At 59.2% G+C, this 19099-nt stretch overlaps 2 protein-coding genes and 1 pseudogene across 2 annotated transcripts; 2 read left to right on the forward strand and 1 right to left on the reverse strand.

Annotated features, from left to right (window-relative positions):
- Nucleotides 1-1187: 1187 nt before the first annotated feature.
- LOC102420161 (cytochrome P450 2D14-like) lies at nucleotides 1188-18899 on the forward strand. The gene is made up of 10 exons (XM_006098498.3): nucleotides 1188-1259; nucleotides 14497-14745; nucleotides 15658-15829; nucleotides 16364-16516; nucleotides 16605-16765; nucleotides 17146-17322; nucleotides 17474-17615; nucleotides 17845-18032; nucleotides 18396-18537; nucleotides 18633-18899. Exons 2-10 carry the CDS (start codon nucleotides 14557-14559, stop codon nucleotides 18809-18811), a joined length of 1503 nt encoding a protein of 500 aa, XP_006098560.1. The 5' UTR covers nucleotides 1188-1259; nucleotides 14497-14556; the 3' UTR covers nucleotides 18812-18899.
- Nucleotides 1956-6414, forward strand: LOC102420688 (cytochrome P450 2D14-like). Its single transcript, XM_006098500.3, has 9 exons — nucleotides 1956-2226; nucleotides 3188-3359; nucleotides 3896-4048; nucleotides 4136-4296; nucleotides 4677-4853; nucleotides 5005-5146; nucleotides 5377-5564; nucleotides 5927-6068; nucleotides 6166-6414. Exons 1-9 carry the CDS (start codon nucleotides 2038-2040, stop codon nucleotides 6342-6344), a joined length of 1503 nt encoding a protein of 500 aa, XP_006098562.1. The 5' UTR covers nucleotides 1956-2037; the 3' UTR covers nucleotides 6345-6414.
- LOC102437734 lies at nucleotides 7826-10902 on the reverse strand (annotated as a pseudogene).
- Nucleotides 18900-19099: the final 200 nt, after the last annotated feature.

Genomic DNA, 19099 nt, shown 5'->3' on the forward strand with positions numbered 1-19099 from the left:
TTGCAGGCCAGAAGGGAGTGGCAAGAAATATTCAAAGTGATGAATACCAAGAACCTACAACCAAGTTTACTTTATCCAGCAAAGCTATCATTCAGAATTGAAGGTCAGATAAAGAGCTTCACAGATAAGGAAAAGCTAAAGGAGTTCATCACCACCAAACCAGTATTATATGAAATGCTGAAAGGTATCCTTTAAGAAGAGAAAGAAGAAGAAAAAGGTAAAGATACAAATTGTGAACAACAAACATGCATCTATCAACAAGTGAATCTAAGAATCAAGTGAATAAATAATCTGATGTACAGAATGAACTGGTGATTATAATAGAATCAGGGACATAGAAAGGGAATGGACTGACTATTCTTGGGGGGGAAAGGGGTGTGGGAGATGCGGGAAGAGACTAGACAAAAATCGTGCACCTATGGATGAGGACAGTGGGTGGGGAGTGAGGGCGGAGGGTGGGGCCGGACTGAGAGGAGGGGAGTTATGGGGGGAAAAAAGAGGAACAAATGTAATAATCTGAACAATAAAGATTTAATTAAAAAAATAAAAAAATTAAGTTATATATAAAAAAAAAAGTTCCCACCAGTTTCACTGATTTGAAAATTGAAGACCCACCTCTCTTACTGTTGAAGAAGGAGGGGCTGAGGCCAGCAGGCACCCTCTGCTTAGAAGGGGCAGAGAGGCTGAGCAAGAGGGGGGCCGGGTAGCCACCGTCCCCGCCTGGAGATGGCACGCGCTGGCATGAGATGGTACGGAGGTTGGCATGGTTCCATGAGGGGCCACAGAGCCTGAGGGGACCAGGCCCAGGGAGAGGGAGGGCGCAGCACAGGGAGCAGCCTGGCCAGGAACTGCATCACCCCCACTTGGTTTCCACCCCTTGTCTCCCAGCAAGAGTCTGAGCAGCTGATGGTCAAGGACAAATGATAATGAGGAGGAAGCAGGCCCCCTCCTCTGGGGACAGTCACATCCTAGGCCAAGCTCACGGCAGCTCAGTGGACAAGGGAAGTGCCCCCCCCCAGCCCCCACCCCTCAGAGTGGAGACAGGAGGGAAGGAGATGTGTTACTGGGCGGCCACCAGAGCTAGGAGGCCCAAAGACCAATTTGTAACAAACAGGAAGGGGTCCTCAGGCAACCAACGGGCTTATCGGGGTGACCAGGGAGCTCTAAACACACTCTTCGCCTCCCCTCCCACCCCAGGTTCAAGCTCACCACAGCCAGGACCCAGCGGAACCCAGGAAGCTGGGCCAGCAGCCAGCCAGGTGAGAGCCTCAGCAGGCCTGTGAGCAGCCTCAAGGTGGGGGGCCGAGTCCAGGCAGCCTCAGGCCCGGGGAGAACGAGGGGACGTGTGTGTAAGCCGTGTGTGTGGTGTTTGGGAGTGTAAATGTGTGTGCATGTGACTGTGTCAGACTGTGAGCACGCGGGCAGTGTCTGTGAAGTGTTTTGTGTGTGACTCTGTGTTGAGTGTTCTAGTGTGAAGGGAAGGGGCACCGAGAGCTTCATTGCCCACGCGGTCCCGTGACCTCCCTACAGCGCTGGGCAAAGTCAGCAACAAACCTGGGGGGGGAAGGCCGCTCAGGAGGAGGCAGGCGATGCCGGGAGGCAGGGACATGTTCGGGGACGAGACTGAGACCACGTTAGGTGTGAGCCTGAGAGACAGGACGCAGGGTAAAGCCTGGAAAGCCCTGGTTGTTCCTCAGAGCCCAGACAGAGCTGGGGAGTGAGGTGAGGGTGGACTTCTTCCCCCCACCCCCACCCCCACCCCGGGAAAGCACCTAGAGAGGACAGGAGGGGCAGGATTCTCCAGCCACCCCTGCACCTGATCTTGCCCAACCTCTCCTGGACCCTCTGACATTGGTAACTCCCAGACAGGTTGGCTCAGGGCAGAGGGCAGGGCCAGCCTCGGCTCCGTTTATAAGGAGAGCCCAGACTGGCCCCGCTACAGGGCGTGCTGAGGGCGCTGTGCCGGGCCTGTCCTAGGTGCCTGTGTGGTAAGGGTGCCAGTGTGCCCAGAGGAGCCCTGAGGACACTGAGACAGCCATGGGGCTGCTGACCGGGGAGGCGCTGTGGCCCCTGGCTGTGGCCTTGGCCGTCTTCCTGCTCCTGGTGGACCTGATGCACCGGCGTGTGCACTGGGCTGCGCACTACCCTCCAGGCCCCAGGCCGCTGCCAGGGCTGGGCAACCTGCTGCACCTGGACTTCCAGGACATGCTGCGTTCTGTTAACCAGGTGAGGAAGGCAGGGGTGGGCAGCAGAGGCCATGGGGGACCCTCCTCGCAGCAGGCAGGGGTGGGGGTGGGCAGCAGGGGCCACGGGGGACCCTCCTCGCAGCAGGCAGGGGTGGGGGTGGGCAGCAGGGGCCATGGGGAACCCTCCTCCCAGCAGGCAGGGGTGGGCATGAACCACAGGCTGGACAAGGAGCTGAGCTGAGAAGAGGGGGCGGGTTAGAGACCCTCCCTGAGGAGGTCATGCCTGCAGAGCCCAGAGACAATTGGGATTTTCCAAAGGTCTGAGAGGGAAAAGGTTGCAGAGGGCGTGGGACTTGGCAGTGGGTTTGGGTTCTGCTTAGACAGTGTTGAAAGTAGGTGAGCCTGAGTCCCGTCTGCTTAAATATATTTTTATTGATTTCAGAGAGGAAGGGAGAGGGAGAGCGGGATGGAAACATAAATGATGAAAGAGAATCATTGATTCGCTGCCTTCTGCATGGGGGTGGAGCCCACAACCCAGGCAGATGACCTGACCCATAATCTAACCATAAGCTCCTGGATCATAGGTCCACGCTCAACCACTGAGCCGCTGGTCGGGCACGAGCCCCTTCTGTTTAGCTCAGGGGGAAAGGTCTGGAGATGGGGGAGGGGAGTCTGGCCAGGAGCCCCATTTCAATCAGGAAGTCAGGTGGAGGGAGCAGAGAATGGGCTCAAGTCTGCTCTGTGGGTCCTTGGGCCTCACTCTCACCTCTATGGCCTTAGCTTCTGCCCCTGAGAGACAGCATGCTCACGTGGCCTACTGACAATTTTGGTGACATTTGCAAACTTAGAGATGCCGGATATGAGGTCCTTGATCATAGAGAAGTGACCCCAGAGGACCGACCAGATAAAGTCCTTGCATAGCTCCCTGCTGACAGCCCAGGTGTCCTGCAAGGTCAGGGGCCTGAGACCCGGCCAGCTTACCCAACACCCTCCGCCCGCAGCTGCGGAGCCGCTTTGGGGACGTGTTCAGCCTGCAGCTGGCCTGGACGCCCGTGGTCGTGGTCAACGGGCTGGCGGCCGTGCACGAGGCGCTGGTGCTCCACAGTGAGGACACCGCCGACCGCCCACCCTTGCCCACCTACGAGCATCTGGGTTTCGGGCCGCGCGCGCAAGGCAAGCGGAGGACCGGGCCGACCGCGGCCCAGCGGGCACGGGGCCCGCACACACCCGGCAGCCCACGCGGAGGAGGGCGGTGGACTCGCTGTGCTCTCGGCCAATAGGAAGGGGCGGCAGGTGGAGGGGGAGCCTGAGCCCAGGGTGGGAGGGGGTGGGCGAGGCCTCACGGGGACAGGGCGGGCCAGGTCGCAGCGAGCGGCACTGGGACGAGGGGCGGGAAGGAGGGAAACGGAACCGGTGTGGGCGGGGCGAGGGCGGGCAGGACCTGCCACGAGAGGGAGGGAGCTGGCGAGCAGTGTGGGCCGACAGAGGGGGCCCGTCTCCAGCCGGAAGCGGGTGTCAAAGTTGGGCGCATAGGTGGGGACAACTCGTGTGGGCGGAGCAGGAGGCGGAGTCTGCTCCGTCGGGGGCGGGGCTGGTGGGCGGGGCCGGGCCGGGACCCGCTCCGGGTGGAGGAGGGAGAGCCCGCGAGCCACGTGTGCGGCAGGGGCGGGGCCAGCGCCCGCCTAGCCGCGCCCACTCCCCGCTCCCAGGAGTGATCCTCGCGCGCTACGGGCACGCGTGGCGCGAGCAGCGGCGTTTCTCCGTGTCCACCCTGCGCGACTTCGGCCTGGGCAAGAAGTCCCTGGAGCAGTGGGTGACCGAGGAGGCCGCCTGTCTCTGCGCCGCCTTCGAGGACCAGGCCGGTGAGTGGGGAGGCTGCGGGGGAGGCGGGGCAGGGGCTGGGGACCAGAGGAGGGACGCGACCCCCCGCTCTGCACCCCCTCCCCTAGGGCGCCCCTTCAGCCCCAGCGCCCTCCTGAACAGAGCGGTGAGCAACGTGATCTCCTCCCTCATCTATGGGCGCCGCTTCGAGTACGAGGACCCGCGCCTCCTCAAGCTGATAGACCTGATGGAGGCCGCGTTGAAGGAGGAGTCGGGACTCCTGCGCCAGGTGGGGGAGTCGTGGGGCCCCACAACCCCCCATGGGCCTCCTGGGAGGAGGGTTATACAGAGGGCGCTGGAGAAGGGCATTCAGAAGGGGCCTCTGCAAGAGCACAGGCCTGGAGGGGGGAGAATGCAGACACCGCGAGGGAGAGGCGCGCCAGGGCCACACCCCCAGGAGAGCCAGGGACCTGTGCCTCCCTCATCTGAAGCCACGACTGGGAGATTTCAGGTTTACCTTCGGGCGCCCAGGCCAAGGGAGAGGGTGGAGTCGAGGCCCGCATGTAGGGAGGAAGCAGGGCAAGGTGGCAACCCCTTGGGACCTGACTCGTCAAGAGGACACCTGGGCACAGGAAGGCCCGCCCAGGACCCGCACCTGTGCCCGTCCAGGTGCTGGAATCGGTCCCTGTGCTGCTGCGCATCCCGGGGCTGGCTGCCAAGGTCTTCAAGGGGCAGAGGGCCTTCATGGCTCTTCTGGACGAGCTGGTGGCCGAGCACAAGATGGCCCGGGACCCAGCCCAGCCACCCCGAGACCTGACTGACGCCTTCCTGGATGAGGTGGAGAAGGTGAGGGGCAGCTGCCAGGGATGGGGGCCGGGGCTGTGGGTTGTGCCATGAGGTAAGCCCAGGGGTTGGGCCCCCAGGCTGCTGGGTGTACTGTGGGAGCCACTGGGGGGCTTCCTCCCTCTGCCCCTGAGCCCGCCCTCTGCATGGCCAGGCCAAGGAGGACCCCAGGAGCAGCTTCAACAATGAGAACCTGCGCATGGTGGTGGCTGGCCTGTTCTCTGCTGGGATGGTGACCACATCAACCACACTGGCCTGGGCCCTCCTGCTCATGATCCTGCACCCGGATGTGCAGCGTGAGCCCGGCCTGGGGGTCGGGTGGGATGGGGGAGGCAGGAAAGGGTCAGCCCGAGGTCCCTGAGCTGAGTTTGGCTACGCAGAGGCTGGGTCCTGACTCTGAGGTCAGAGTGACTTCCTTCTCCACATGGGCCCAGCCCCCGATTCCCCCCCTCTCAGGCCAGAGCCCAGCCCCCAGCCCCACCCATACCCCCGGGCCTGACCCCTGTGGGCATGCTTGTCTGTCCAGACCGGGTCCAAAAGGAGATTGATGAGACAATAGGGCAAGCACGGCGACCAGAGATGGCGGACCAGGCCCGAATGCCCTTCACCATGGCTGTGGTCCACGAGGTGCAGCGCTTTGGGGACATCTTCCCACTGGGCGGGCCCCACATGACCTCCCGCGACATTGAACTGCGGGGTTTCCTCATCCCCAAGGTAGGCCTGTGGCCGCCCCACCCCCGCTCAGCCACACCCACCACCTGTGCTCTGACATGGCCACTGACCAGGACCCTAGCCCCGCTCACTGCCCAGCACTGACTGTCCCATCCGAGGGGGGTGGGGGTGAGCGCAGAGGCAGGGCCCCCGCTGGGTGGGAAGACAAGCTCAAGTGTTGGAGGAGCCCCTGGGAGCAGTGACGGGTGGCAGGGAGGCCCCATGGGAAGCAAGTCACTGGGCCCCACGGGGTCAGGGAGGTGGCCTGGCGGGCGTGGTCCAGACAGTGTGCGCCCGTGAGTGTTTGGTGGCCGGGTCCCGGCATCCCCCGCCCAGACCCACCCACGTGAGGTGTCTCCTGCCAGGGGACCACGCTCATCACCAACCTGTCGTCAGTGCTGAAGGACGAGACCGCCTGGAAGGAGCCCTTGCGCTTCCACCCCGAGCACTTCCTGGACGCCCAGGGCCGCTTCGTCAAACAGGCGGCTTTCATGCCCTTTTCGGCAGGTGCCTGTGGGGGCCCAGCCTGCTGTCCCCCCCGAGGGAGCCAGGAGGCATAGGGCCCAGGCACAGGCTCATGCCTCACCCCCCCACCCACCCACAGGCCGCCGCTCATGCCTCGGGGAGCCCCTGGCCCGCATGGAGCTCTTCCTCTTCTTCACCTGCCTCCTGCAGCGCTTCAGCTTCTCGGTGCCCGCTGGGCAGCCCCGCCCCAGCGACCACGGGACCTATGGCCTCCTGGTGGCCCCACCCCCCTACCAGCTCTGTGCTGTGCCCCGCTAGAGGGGGAACCACGCCCAGCCGCTCCTCAGCTGGGAGCCCTGATGTGCAATAAACCATCCTGGTGGCTGCAGCCTTACTTTGAGTCCCACCCAGGCCCCTTAACCATGCTGGCAGCGACGGGGCCTCAGCAGCCTCCCCAGGCCAGGCCTGCCCTGCCTGGTCCCTCCTCACCTCGCATTTGGGCCCCTTTGAGAGGCGGTTATACTGAGGCTCAGAAAATGAGAGCTGATCCCAGTCGCCTGTGGAGCCCAATCCTGGCTGCTTGCGTGGGTCCCAGTCTCTGCACAGGTCCCAGCCCCTGCCGGCTCCGTGGGAAAGGGAGGCCTCGCTCAGCCTGATGCTGACTCTCAGGCCCAGCAGCACCCGCCCTGCACCACAGGCAGCAGCTCAGCCAACACCAGCAAGTCTGCTCCCCCACTGACACCCCAAAAGGTGGGGAACTCAGGAAGGCTGGGAAGTGATGTGCCAGGTTAACACCCCGCTCAGTAATGGGGTGCAGAGCTCTCCCTGGGAACCCTAATGGCAGCCCAGGAGCCAGCCCCCTCCCTGGGCCTCTGCATCACCCCAACATTGAATGAGCTGCATTCCCTGGCCCCTCAGGTCTGCTCCTGGCCCAGCTGCTACTGGAAAGAGCTGTCTCCTGGGCCGGCTGCCGCTGGAGAGACTCATGTGGCTCCAACCCCAGGCACAGTCCTCGGAGTGGCCAGGCCATGTGCCTCTGCCTCCTTCCACAGCCAGGCTTGGCGCCTGGAGCAGACAAGCAGCCCGGGCCCCACCCTTTGTTCCCTTCCTCACTGTACATGCGAGCCCATCCAGCCTCTCCAGCCAGAAGGCAGGCCCTGACCTTGCCTGGGCCTCACAGGTGATCATCTGGTGCTGGGTTAGCTCTTCTCCCGCAGCCCTCCAAGCCCTCCCTCCTCTGACTGACAGATCCCACACCCGGGGTAGAAATCATGTTCCAGGTCACCTCCCTGTTCTGTGACCCCTCCCTTGGGACAGCAGAGCATTTTGGCATTGCTAACATCAGCGGTTCTCAACCTGTGGGTCGCAACCCCTTTGGGTGTCGAACAACCCTTTCACAGGGGTCACCGAAATACATCCTGCATATCAGATATTTACATTACAATTCATAACAGTAGCATCATTACAGTTATGAAGTAGCAACGAAAATTTTATGGTTGAGGGTCACCACAACATGAGGAACTGTATTAAAGGGTCGCAGCATTAGGAAGGTTGAGAACCACTGGCTAAAATGATGGCTCCCTGCCTGCGGACACACACACACACACACACACACACACACACACACACACTCATGGCCCACCTACCAGGACCAGGCCCTCCACCCCGACTCTGAGTCCCAGAGACACTCTAACAGTCAAGGAAAAGTTATAGAGAACCCTGCTTTCCCTTCCTCTTGGGCCCAAGTGGGGGTTCCCCTGCCTGGTCATTCGGGTGTGGTAATAGGGTGCACCCAAACCTTACCTCTCCTTCTGGCAGCATATACCAAACACCATTTTCAGTCTAAGGAGAAAGGATAGGCAACAGTCAAGGCATCACAGGCCCAGGGCCCCAGTGTTCCTGGACTCCGTGGCCTGCAGGAGTCACAACAGGCCAGAGGCAGTCGATGGACAACAAGAACCTCCACAGGCCAGGCTCAGCCAGAGGACGGCCAGCTGGTCAAACTAAGGAGGGAGGGCACTAGCACCAGGAGCTTGGGAACTGCTCAAAAATTTCTCCCAAGAGCTCCAAAGGGAAGATGGTTTTTGTGCCTCAGAGCTGGGAAGGGAGGTCCCAGGGAAAACAATGGGAAAGGGGGTGGGCTAAGATCAAGGAGAGAGGTACAGCTCTATTGAACATTTGGTATAAAATGTCCCCAGGTGTAGGTGGTGAATGATAACTATAAATAATAATGATTTTAAAACACTTTAAAAATTTTCTGGGTTACAGAGCATTTGGGTAATTGTTGCAGAAGACCAGAGAAAAACCAAGCACCGCTTTAGAGAAAAGGTACACTGTTTATTATGCTGGCGGGCTCAGCAGAATAACTTCCCAAGTCTGAGCAAAGTAACATGCAGGGAGCTTCTCTTTTATATCTTTCTGGTGTCTTTGTCCCTCAAATATGGATTATGCTTCTGGTCCTTTTCGTGGGCTTTGCAAAAAAGGCCCCAGGTGTTGGGGGTCTGCAGGCCATATCTAATGGTCTGGCCTGGCGCCAGCACTAATAACCCCCCCTCCGGGGCTGTGCACTGTTCATAGTTTATGGCCTCTGTGAAATGTGAGCATTTAGGTAACAGGTTCTGCTAGACCAGTTTCTGGGAAAGAGGCAGTGCTTAATTATAGGTTATCAAGCATGTACACTGGGCTTTCTGGCACAGATTCAGATTGCTAGCCCCCCAAATATCAGGGTTACATTGGAGTTAGCCTTTTTATTTTTTTTAATTTATTTATATTTTTGATGTGCAAGGATTTTAATTTCCTCAAACTATTCTGTCTGGAACCCCCATCAGTGTCAGCATTCCCGACAAACTGGCACCATGGCATAAAGGCTTCCACAGGTTTCGGCAAATTCCCATTCCCGTCATGACTATGTTTCGGAGTAACTCGGGGCGTGTCAGCAGACTCATCATCAATCCGCCTCACCGCTGCTTGGTATCTTTCTACAATGTTGACGCCAATAGCACATTGCAACTTGCGTAAACAGATGGGACACAGATCTAGGGGGCGCCGGTCAGCTTCTTCCAAGTGGTTGGAGCCTTGCATTAGGCATGCCAGCCACTGGCAGTGTCGAAGTCCAAATATGTGTCCAATCTCATGGGTTAAAGTCTTGCACGACCGAAGCAGCAGAACACTGGTCACTTCAGGAGTGTAATAGTTATCAAACACCGAATAGTCACGCAAAGATTGTCTCCGCGACGCCTTCACTTTGCCTTTGTTGCTTGAGCTGTAAGAGTCACCGCCATACCTGGCAAAGCTGAATATCCCCACACCATCTGTCAAAGATGCCTGTCCAAAGACGAAATTCCAGGAGTCTCTGGGGTAAAGATCAATCATCGTTACTCCCACAATGCAGAAGGCATCTTCAGGTTTCTTCTTTTTCAAGAAGTGCAGGATGTGCCCTGCATGTGTCTGTAGGTTCTCCGTGCTATCATTGACTGAAGGCACACCTTGTTGCAGAGACGGGGACTGGTTCTAGGCCATAGACTGTTAAGCCATAGAAAAATGCTTCACAGTAGCCCTTGAGCCATTTAACATATTCTTCACTGATAATTCTGGTATTTCCTAGAGATCCAATGCACTATATATAAATCCTGTGTTTCTCTCGAGAGGGTGTCTTTCTGGAAGGATCCTTGAAAAACTCTTCAAAGTCTTGGGGAGGCTCAGGATGGGAGGTGATCCAATCTGACTGCGAATGCAAGATGATGGGCCCAAAGAGATCGCTGGCTGGACGGAAGGCTTCGTTCATCAAACGCCGCTCTGCTGCATCGAACTTCTCATACTGGGACACAAGTGCTGGGTTCTTTGAGATGAGAGCTGTTCTAAGTGTCTGTTCCGAGTGCCGTGCCGTTTTCATAATGACAGGTCTCTTCCGCTCACATCCTGTTTTTAGGTAGAGCTTTCATCCTTCCCTTTGAATGGGGAAGGCAAACAGCTGTTCCACCACGAGGCTCTTTATGAAGGAAGGCTCCACTGAAGTGCTGACATGCCAGGGCTTGGTCGGGAGAGTGTCTGCGGGGTGCCTTCACCCTGCACCCCGCCCGGCCGGAGTTAGCCTTTTTAGACTTCTCAAAATAATTTGGGGAGCACTGAAGGCGATTCCCTAGCTTCCTCAAACTATTCTGTCTGGAACCCCCATCAGTGTCAGCATTCCCTACAAATTGACACCATAGCAAAGTCAAGGTCTCCAATGTGAGCTGGACCTGGATGAGGCCAGTGAGCTCCGCCTCCCGAGGCAGCTCCCATTCTCCACAGGGACCGATTCAGAATCTTCTGAAGATTTAAACCTTCACCAGATGCGAGTTCCCTTCACCTTCTGCCACCAAACCCTCCCATTCATTCTCTGCTTCTCACAGGCCAATTCCTCCTCCAGGGAGGGGCTGCCCTCCCCTCTGAGACCGCCCCTCTGACCTGCAATCTATCTGGTCTTCTCACAACCTGGGCGTTTGGGGTTTCTTCTCTCATATATTCAGCCTTTCCTTCTCTAATGGCTCCTTCCATCAGCCTTTAAACACATCACTCATCTCTGCACTGCAGTCTCTGCACTGCTGGCCTGGCATCACCACCTCTTCCTACGGGCCAGCACCTGGGAGCAGGTGCCCCTAGCCTTCCCATCGTGCTGCGGAGGCCCAGCCCAGCACTTGGGGCACCCAGCGAGGATGAAACAATCCAAGTCCTAGCCAAGGTGAGATGCAAGGCGGCCCAGCTGGGCACCAGCAAGCTCCATACTTGGTGGCCGGCTGGGGCCTGGCAGGAGAGCGGTGTGGGAGGTGGGGAAGGGGCAGAACAGTGTTCACACGCCAGGCCAGGCGCCAGGCGGGATTGGCAAACATTGAAAGTCAATACCAAGAGGCCACAGCACTCTGAGCCAGAGGCACCCTGCGAAGAACTGGTGCTCTTACTGTTGGGGAGAGAGGGAGTGAAGGGGTGGGGGGAGATGGGGGAGGCTTCCTCCAGCCCTACTTCAGCTGGGGAGAGCCCCTTCCGGACCCGGGTCTCCAGCCATTTCCAGAGTGAGAGCTTGCCTGGCACACCCCTGGGAAGGGTGAGGGCCAACCCGTATCAGGCAATGCCCCTTCCCTGCCTCTGGCCTCCTGGGTCTTTGAATTTGAGTGGGTTTGACCTCAAAGTTCCCACCAGTAGAACCAAGATGGCGGCATAGGTTAACGCCGGAGTTTGCTGCCTCGAACAACCACTTCAAAAATACAACTAAAAGATGGAACGGACATCATCCAGAACCACAGGAAGGCTGGCTGAGTGGAAGTTCTACAACTAGGAGGAAAGAGGAAACCATACGAGACTCAGAGGAGGCGCAGTGCTGAAGTGAAATACTAAGGTGGGGAGTGCATGTGGAGCGGGCCGGCGGCGGAGGGCGCAGTTGTTGTTTTCAATCGGGAGGGAGTTTCAGACTCTGAGCTCCAGATCCGGGCGAGTCTCTAGGGACCCAGACTCAAACAGGAGAAGCGGGAAGGCAGTTTTCTCTCCGAGGTTTGCAGTGGTTGCAGAGCCGCTGGGGACAGAACTGAGAGCAGCCATAACTGCTCACTCTGCCCGCCCTGTTGATCCCCTGGGACCCGGCCCCCCCAGGCCCTGCACAGAGGCATTTGCCGGATTGCCTCAGGCAAATGCTAGATTAGCACCACCCTAGAGATCCAGCACAGAAGCTCTCCCACTGCAGACACAGCTGACTCTCATAGCCTGTTAGCCTGGAGTTCAATTCACCCCCAGTATTGCCGACAACAATCAAGGCTTAACTACAACAAGACTGCGCACAAAGACCACAAGGGGGTGCACCAAGAAAGCATAAAAAATGCGGAGACAAAGAAACATGACAGACATGGAGGATATAGAGCTAAAAAACGCACTTTTAAGGTCTTTCAATAAATTGCTAGAAACTGCCGATAAACTTCATGAGAGCCTCAAGAAATCTAATGAGACCCTCGATGTTGTGATAAAGAACCAACTAGAAATTAAGCATACACTGACTGAAATAAAGAATATTATACAAACACCCAACAGCAGACCAGAGGAGCACAAGAATCAAGTCAAAGATTTGAAATGGGAAGAAGCAAAAAACACCCAACCAGAAAAGCAAAATGAAAAAATAATCCGAAAATATGAAGATAGTGTAAGGAGCCTCTGGGACTGCTTCAAGCGTACCAACATCAGAATTATAGGGGTGCCAGAAGATGAGAGACAGCAAGATATTGAGAACCTATTTGAAGAAATAATGACAGAAAACTTCCCCCACCTGGTGAAAGAAATGGACTTACAGGTCCAAGAAGCGCAGAGAACCCCAAACAAAAGGAATCCAAAGAGGACCACACCAAGACACATCATCATTAAAATGCCAAGAGCAAAAGACAAAGAGAGAATCTTAAAAGCAGCAAGAGAAAGAAAGCCAATTACCTACAAGGGAATACCCATACGACTGTCAGCTGATTTCTCAACAAAAACTTTGCAGGCCAGAAGGGAATGGCAAGAAATATTCAAAGTGATGAATACCAAGAACCTACAACCAAGATTACTTTATCCAGCAAAGCTATCATTCAGAATTGAAGGTCAGATAAAGAGCTTCACAGATAAGGAAAAGCTAAAGGAGTTCATCACCACCAAACCAGTATTATATGAAATGCTGAAAGGTATCCTTTAAGAAGAGGAAGAAGAAGGAAAAGGTAAAGATACAAATTATGAACAACAAATATGCATCTATCAACAAGTGAATCTAAGAATCAAGTGAATAAATAATCTGATGTACAGAATGAACTGGTGATTATAATAGAATCAGGGACATAGAAAGGGAATGGACTGACTATTCTTGGGGGGGAAAGGGGTGTGGGAGATGCGGGAAGAGACTAGACAAAAATCGTGCACCTATGGATGAGGACAGTGGGTGGGGAGTGAGGGCGGAGGGTGGGGCGGGACTGAGAGGAGGGGAGTTATGGGGGGGAAAAAGAGGAACAAATGTAATAATCTGAACAATAAAGATTTAATTTAAAAAAAAACAAAAAAATAAAGTTATATATAAATTGGAAAAAAAAAAGTTCCCACCAGTTTCACTGATTTGAAAACTGAAGACCCACCTCTCTTACTGTTGGAGAAGGAGGGGCTGAGGCCAGCAGGCACCCTCTGCTTAGAAGGGGCAGAGAGGCTGAGCAAGAGGGGGGCCAGAGAGCCACCGTCCCCGCCTGGAGATGGCACGCGCTGGCATGAGATGGTACGGAGGTTTGCATGGTTCCGTGAGGGGCCACAGAGCCTGAGGGGACCAGGCCCAGGGAGAGGGAGGGCGCCGCACAGGGAGCAGCCTGGCCAGGAACTGCATCACCCCCACTTGGTTCCCACCCCTTGTCTCCCAGCAAGAGTCTGAGCAGCTGATGGTCAAGGACAAATGATAATGAGGAGGAAGCAGGCCCCCTCCTCTGGGGACAGTCACATCCTAGGCCAAGCTCACAGCAGCTCAGTCGACAAGGGAAGTGCCCCCCGCCCCCACCCCTCAGACTGAGGCCAGGAGGGAAGGAGATGTGTTACTGGGCGGCCACCAGAGCTAGGAGGCCCAAGGACCAATTTGTAACAAACAGGAAGGGGTCCTCAGGCAACCAATGGGCTTATCGGGATGACCAGGGAGCTCTAAACACACTCTTCGCCTCCCCTCCCACCCCAGGTTCAAGCTCACCACAGCCAGGACCCAGCAGAACCCAGGAAGCTGGGCCTGCAGCCAGCCAGGTGAGAGCCTCAGCAGGCCTGTGAGCAGCCTCAAGGTGGGGGGCCGAGTCCAGGCAGCCTCAGGCCCGGGGAGAACGAGGGGACGTGTGTGTAAGCCGTGTGTGTGGTGTTTGGGAGTGTAAATGTGTGTGCATGTGACTGTGTGTCAGACTTTGAGCACGCGGGCAGTGTCTGTGAAGTGTTTTGTGTGTGACTCTGTGTTGAGTGTTCTAGTGTGAAGGGAAGGGGCACCGAGAGCTTCATTGCCCACGCGGTCCCGTGACCTCCCTATAGCGCTGGGCAAAGTCAGCAACAAACCTGGGAGGGGAAGGCCGCTCAGGAGGAGGCAGGCGATGGCGGGAGACAGGGACATGTTCGGGGAAGAGACTGTGACCACGTTAGGTGTGAGCCTGAGAGACAGGACGCAGGGTAAAGCCTGGAAAGCCCTGGTTGTTCCTCGAGCCCAGACAGAGCTGGGGAGTGAGGTGAGGGTGGACTCACTCCACCCTCACCTCCGGGAAAGCACCTAGAGAGGACAGGAGGGGCAGGATTCTCCAGCCACCCCTGCACCTGACCTTGCCCAACCTCTCCTGTACCCTCTGACAGTGGTAACTCCCAGACAGGTTGGCTCAGGGCAGAGGGCAGGGCCAGCCTCTGGCTCCGTTTATAAGGAGAGCCCAGGCTGGCCCCGCCCACAGGGCGTGGTGAGGGCGCTGTGCAGGGCCTGTCCTAGGTGCCTGTGTGGTGAGGGTGCCAGTGTGCCCAGAGGAACCCTGAAGACACTGAGAAAGCCATGGGGCTGCTGACCGGGGAGGCGCTGTGGCCCCTGGCTGTGGCCACGGCCGTCTTCCTGCTCCTGGTGGACCTGATGCACCGGCGTGTGCACTGGGCTGCGCACTACCCGCCAGGCCCCAGGCCGCTGCCAGGGCTGGGAAACCTGCTGCACCTGGACTTCCAGGACATGCTGCGTTCCGTTACCCAGGTGAGGAAGGTGGGGGTGGGCAGCAGAGGCCACGGGGGACCCTCCTCGCAGCAGGCAGGGGTGGGGGTGGGCAGCAGGGGCCATGGGGAACCCTCCTCCCAGCAGGCGTGGGTGGGTGTGAACCACAGGCTGGACAAGGAGCTGAGCTGAGAAGAGGGGGCGGGTTAGAGAGGCTCCCTGAGGAGGTCATGCCTGCAGGGCCCAGAGACAGTAGGGATTTTCCAAAGGTCAGAGAGGGCAAAGGTTGCAGAGGGGGTGGGACTTGGCAGTGGGTTTGGGTTCTGCTTAGACAGTGTTGAAAGTAGGTGAGCCTGAGTCCTGTCTGTTTAAATATATTTTTATTGATTTCAGAGAGGAAGGGAGAGGGAGAGCGGGATGGAAACATAAATGATGAAAGAGAATCATTGATTGGCTGCCTTCTGCATGGGGGTGGAGCCCACAACCCAGGCAGGTGACCTTACCCTTAATCTAACTGTGAGCTCCTGGATCATAGGTCCAAGCTCAACCACTGAGCCGCTGGTCGGGCACGTGCCCCTTCTGTTTAGCTCAGGGGGAAAGGTCTGGAGATGGGGGAGGGGAGTCTGGCCAGGAGCCCCATTTCAATCAGGAAGTCAGGTGGAGGGAGCAGAGAATGGGCTCAAGTCTGCTCTGTGGGTCCTTGGGCCTCACTCTCACCTCTATGGCCTTAGCTTCTGCCCCTGAGAGACAGCATGCTCACGTGGCCTACTGACAATTTTGGTGACATTTGCAAACTCATAGATGCCAGATGCGAGTTCCTTGATCATAGACGATGTGACCTCATGGCCCCAAGGCCAGATAAGTCCTTGCATCGCTCCCAGCTGACCGCCCAGGTGTCCTGCAAGGTCTGGGCCCTGAGAGCAGGCCAACTTACCCAACACCCTCCGCCCGCAGCTGCGGAGCCGCTTTGGGGACGTGTTCAGCCTGCAGCTGGCCTGGACGCCCGTGGTCGTGGTCAACGGGCTGGCGGCCGTGCACGAGGCGCTGGTGCTCCACAGTGAGGACACCGCCGACCGCCCACCCTTGCCCACCTACGAGCATCTGGGTTTCGGGCCGCGCGCGCAAGGCAAGCGGAGGACCGGGCCGACCGCGGCCCAGCGGGCACGGGGCCCGCAGACACCCGCAGCCCACGCGGAGGAGGGCGGTGGACTCGCTGTGCTCTCGGCCAATAGGAAGGGGCGGCAGGTGGAGGGGGAGCCTGAGCCCAGGGTGGGAGGGGGTGGGCGAGGCCTCACGGGGACAGGGCGGGCCAGGCCGCAGCGAGCGGCACTGGGACGAGGGGCGGAAAGGAGGGAAACCGAACCGGTGTGGGCGGGGCGAGGGCGGGCAGGACCTGCCACGAGAGGGAGGGAGCTGGCGAGCAGTGTGGGCGGACAGAGGGGGCCCGTCTCCAGCCGGAAGCGGGTGTCAAAGTTGGGCGAATGGGTGGAGACAACTCCTCTGGGCGGGGCGGGGGCGGGGCCTGCATAGACGGGGGCGTGGCTGGTGGGCGGGGCCGGGCCTGGACCCGCTCCGGGTGGAGGAGGGAGAGCCCGCGAGCCACGTGTGCGGCAGGGGCGGGGCCAGCGCCCGCCTAGCCGCGCCCACTCCCCGCTCCCAGGACTGGTCCTCGCGCGCTACGGGCACGCGTGGCGCGAGCAGCGGCGTTTCTCCGTGTCCACCCTGCGCGACTTCGGCCTGGGCAAGAAGTCCCTGGAGCAGTGGGTGACCGAGGAGGCCGCCTGTCTCTGCGCCGCCTTCGAGGACCAGGCCGGTGAGTGCGGAGGCTGAGGGGGAGGCGGGGCGGGGGCTGGGGACAAGAGGAGGGACGCGACCCCCCCGCTCTGCACCCCCTCCCCTAGGGCGCCCCTTCAGCCCCAGCGCCCTCCTGAACAGAGCGGTGAGCAACGTGATCTCCTCCCTCATCTATGGGCGCCGCTTCGAGTACGAGGACCTGCGCTTCCTCAAGCTGATGGACGCGATGCAGGAAGGGTTGAAGGAGGAGTCGGGACTCCTGCGCCAGGTGCGGGAGTCCTGGGGCCCCCTAGCCCGCCATGGGCCTCCTGGGAGGAGGGTTATGCACAGGGCGCTGGAGAAGGGCATTCAGAAGGGGCCTCTGCTAGAGCACAGGCCTGGAGGGGAGGGAACACAGACACCGCGAGGGAGAGGCGCGCCAGGGCCACACCCCCAGGAGAGCCAGGGACCTGTGCCTCCCTCATCTGAAGCCAGGACTGGGAGAATTCAGGTTTACCTTCGGGCGCCCAGGCCAAGGGAGAGGGTGGGGTCGAGGCCCGCATGTAGGAAGGAGGCAGGGCAAGGTGGCAACCCCTTGGGACCTGACTCGTCAAGAGGACACCTGGGCACAGGAAGGCCCGCCCAGGACCCAAACCTGTGCCCGTCCAGGTGCTGGAATCGGTCCCTGTGCTGCTGCGCATCCCGGGGCTGGCTGCCAAGGTCTTCAAGGGGCAGAGGGCCTTCATGGCTCTTCTGGACGAGCTGTTGGCCGAGCACAAGATGGCCCGGGACCCAGCCCAGCCACCCCGAGACCTGACTGACGCCTTCCTGGATGAGGTGGAGAAGGTGAGGGGCAGCTGCCAGGGATGGGGGCCGGGGCTGTGGGTTGTGCCATGAGGTAAGCCCAGGGGTTGGGCCCCCAGGCTGCTGGGTGTACTGTGGGAGCCACTGGGGGGCTTCCTCCCTCTGCCCCTGAGCCCGCCCTCTGCATGGCCAGGCCAAGGAGGACCCCAGGAGCAGCTTCAACAATGAGAACCTGCGCATGGTGGTGGCCGATCTCTTTTTCGCTGGGATGGTGACCACATCGACCACACTGGCCTGGGCCCTCCTGCTCATGATCCTGCACCCGGATGTGCAGCGTGAGCCCGGCCTGGGGGTCGGGTGGGATGGGGGAGGCAGGAAAGGGTCAGCCCGAGGTCCCTGAGCTGAGTTTGGCTACGCAGAGGCTGGGTCCTGACTCTGAGGTCAGAGTGACTTCCTTCTCCACATGGGCCCAGCCCCCGATTCCCCCCTCTCAGGCCAGAGCCCAGCCCCCACCCCCAGCCCTACCCCCGGGCCTGACCCCTGTGGGCATGCTTGTCTGTCCAGACCGGGTCCAAAAGGAGATCGATGAGACAATAGGGCAGGCGCGGCGACCAGAAATGGCGGACCAGGCCCGAATGCCCTTCACCATGGCTGTGGTCCACGAGGTGCAGCGCTTTGGGGACATCATCCCACTGGGCGTGCCCCACATGACCTCCCGCGACATTGAACTGCGGGGTTTCCTCATCCCCAAGGTAGGCCTGTGGCTGCCCCACCCCCGCTCAGCCACACCCACCACCTGTGCTCTGACATGGCCACAGACCAGGACCCTAGCCCCGCTCACCGCCCAGCACTGACTGTCCTGTCCGAGGGGCGTGGGGGTGAGCGCAGAGGCAGGGCCCCCGCTGGGTGGGAAGACAAGCTCAAGTGTTGGAAGAGCCCCTGGGAGCAGGGACGGGTGGCAGGGAGGCCCCATGAAAGGCAAGTCACTGGGCCCCACGGGGACAGGGAGGTGGCCGGGCCTGGCGTGGTCCAGACAGTGTGCGCCCGTGAGTGTTTGGTGGCTGGGTCCCGGCATCCCCCGCCCAGACCCACCCACGTGAGGTGTCTCCTGCCAGGGGACCACGCTCATCACCAACCTGTCGTCAGTGCTGAAGGACGAGACCGCCTGGAAGGAGCCCTTGCGCTTCCACCCCGAGCACTTCCTGGACGCCCAGGGCCGCTTTGTCAAACAGGCGGCTTTCATGCCCTTCTCGGCAGGTGCCTGTGGGGGCCCAGCCTGCTGTCCCCCCCGAGGGAGCCTGGAGGCTTAGGGCCCAGGCGCAGGCTCATGCCTCACCCGCCCCCCCTCACAGGCCGCCGCTCATGCCTCGGGGAGCCCCTGGCCCGCATGGAGCTCTTCCTCTTCTTCACCTGCCTCCTGCAGCGCTTCAGCTTCTCGGTGCCCGCTGGGCAGCCCAGCCCCAGCGACCACAGGACCTATGGCCTCCTGGTGGCCCCACCCCCCTACCAGCTCTGTGCTGTGCCCCGCTAGAAGGGGAACCACACCCAGCCGCTCCTCAGCTGGGAGCCCTGATGTGCAATAAACCAGCCTGGTGGCTGCAGCCTTACTTTGAGTCCCACCCAGGCCCCTTAACCATGCTGGCAGCGACGGGGCCTCAGCAGCCTCCCCAGGCCAGGCCTGCCCTGCCTGGTCCCTCCTCACCTCACATTTGGGCCCGTTTGAGAGGTGTTATACTGAGGCTCAGAAAATGAGAGCTGACCCCAGTCGCCTGTGGAGCCCAATCCTGGCTGCTTGTGTGGGTCCCAGTCTCTGCACAGG

The sequence above is a fragment of the Myotis lucifugus genome, unplaced genomic scaffold (assembly GCF_000147115.1).
Source record: "Myotis lucifugus unplaced genomic scaffold, Myoluc2.0 scaffold_239, whole genome shotgun sequence".
NCBI classification, from domain to species: Eukaryota; Metazoa; Chordata; class Mammalia; order Chiroptera; family Vespertilionidae; genus Myotis; species Myotis lucifugus.

What these genes read in the sequence shown, in the direction of transcription:
- LOC102420688 (XM_006098500.3), top strand. Translation starts at nt 2,038, where the DNA reads ATGGGGCTGCTGACCGGGGAGGCGCTGTGGCCCCTGGCTGTGGCCTTG. An exon ending in TGCTGCGTTCTGTTAACCAG is followed by an intron (nt 2,227 to 3,187) that starts GTGAGGAAGGCA and finishes CTCCGCCCGCAG; the next exon opens with CTGCGGAGCCGCTTTGGGGA. An exon ending in TTTCGGGCCGCGCGCGCAAG is followed by an intron (nt 3,360 to 3,895) that starts GCAAGCGGAGGA and finishes CCCCGCTCCCAG; the next exon opens with GAGTGATCCTCGCGCGCTAC.
- LOC102420161 (XM_006098498.3), top strand. Translation starts at nt 14,557, where the DNA reads ATGGGGCTGCTGACCGGGGAGGCGCTGTGGCCCCTGGCTGTGGCCACG. An exon ending in CGCCTTCGAGGACCAGGCCG is followed by an intron (nt 16,517 to 16,604) that starts GTGAGTGCGGAG and finishes CCCCTCCCCTAG; the next exon opens with GGCGCCCCTTCAGCCCCAGC. An exon ending in TCCTGGATGAGGTGGAGAAG is followed by an intron (nt 17,323 to 17,473) that starts GTGAGGGGCAGC and finishes CTGCATGGCCAG; the next exon opens with GCCAAGGAGGACCCCAGGAG.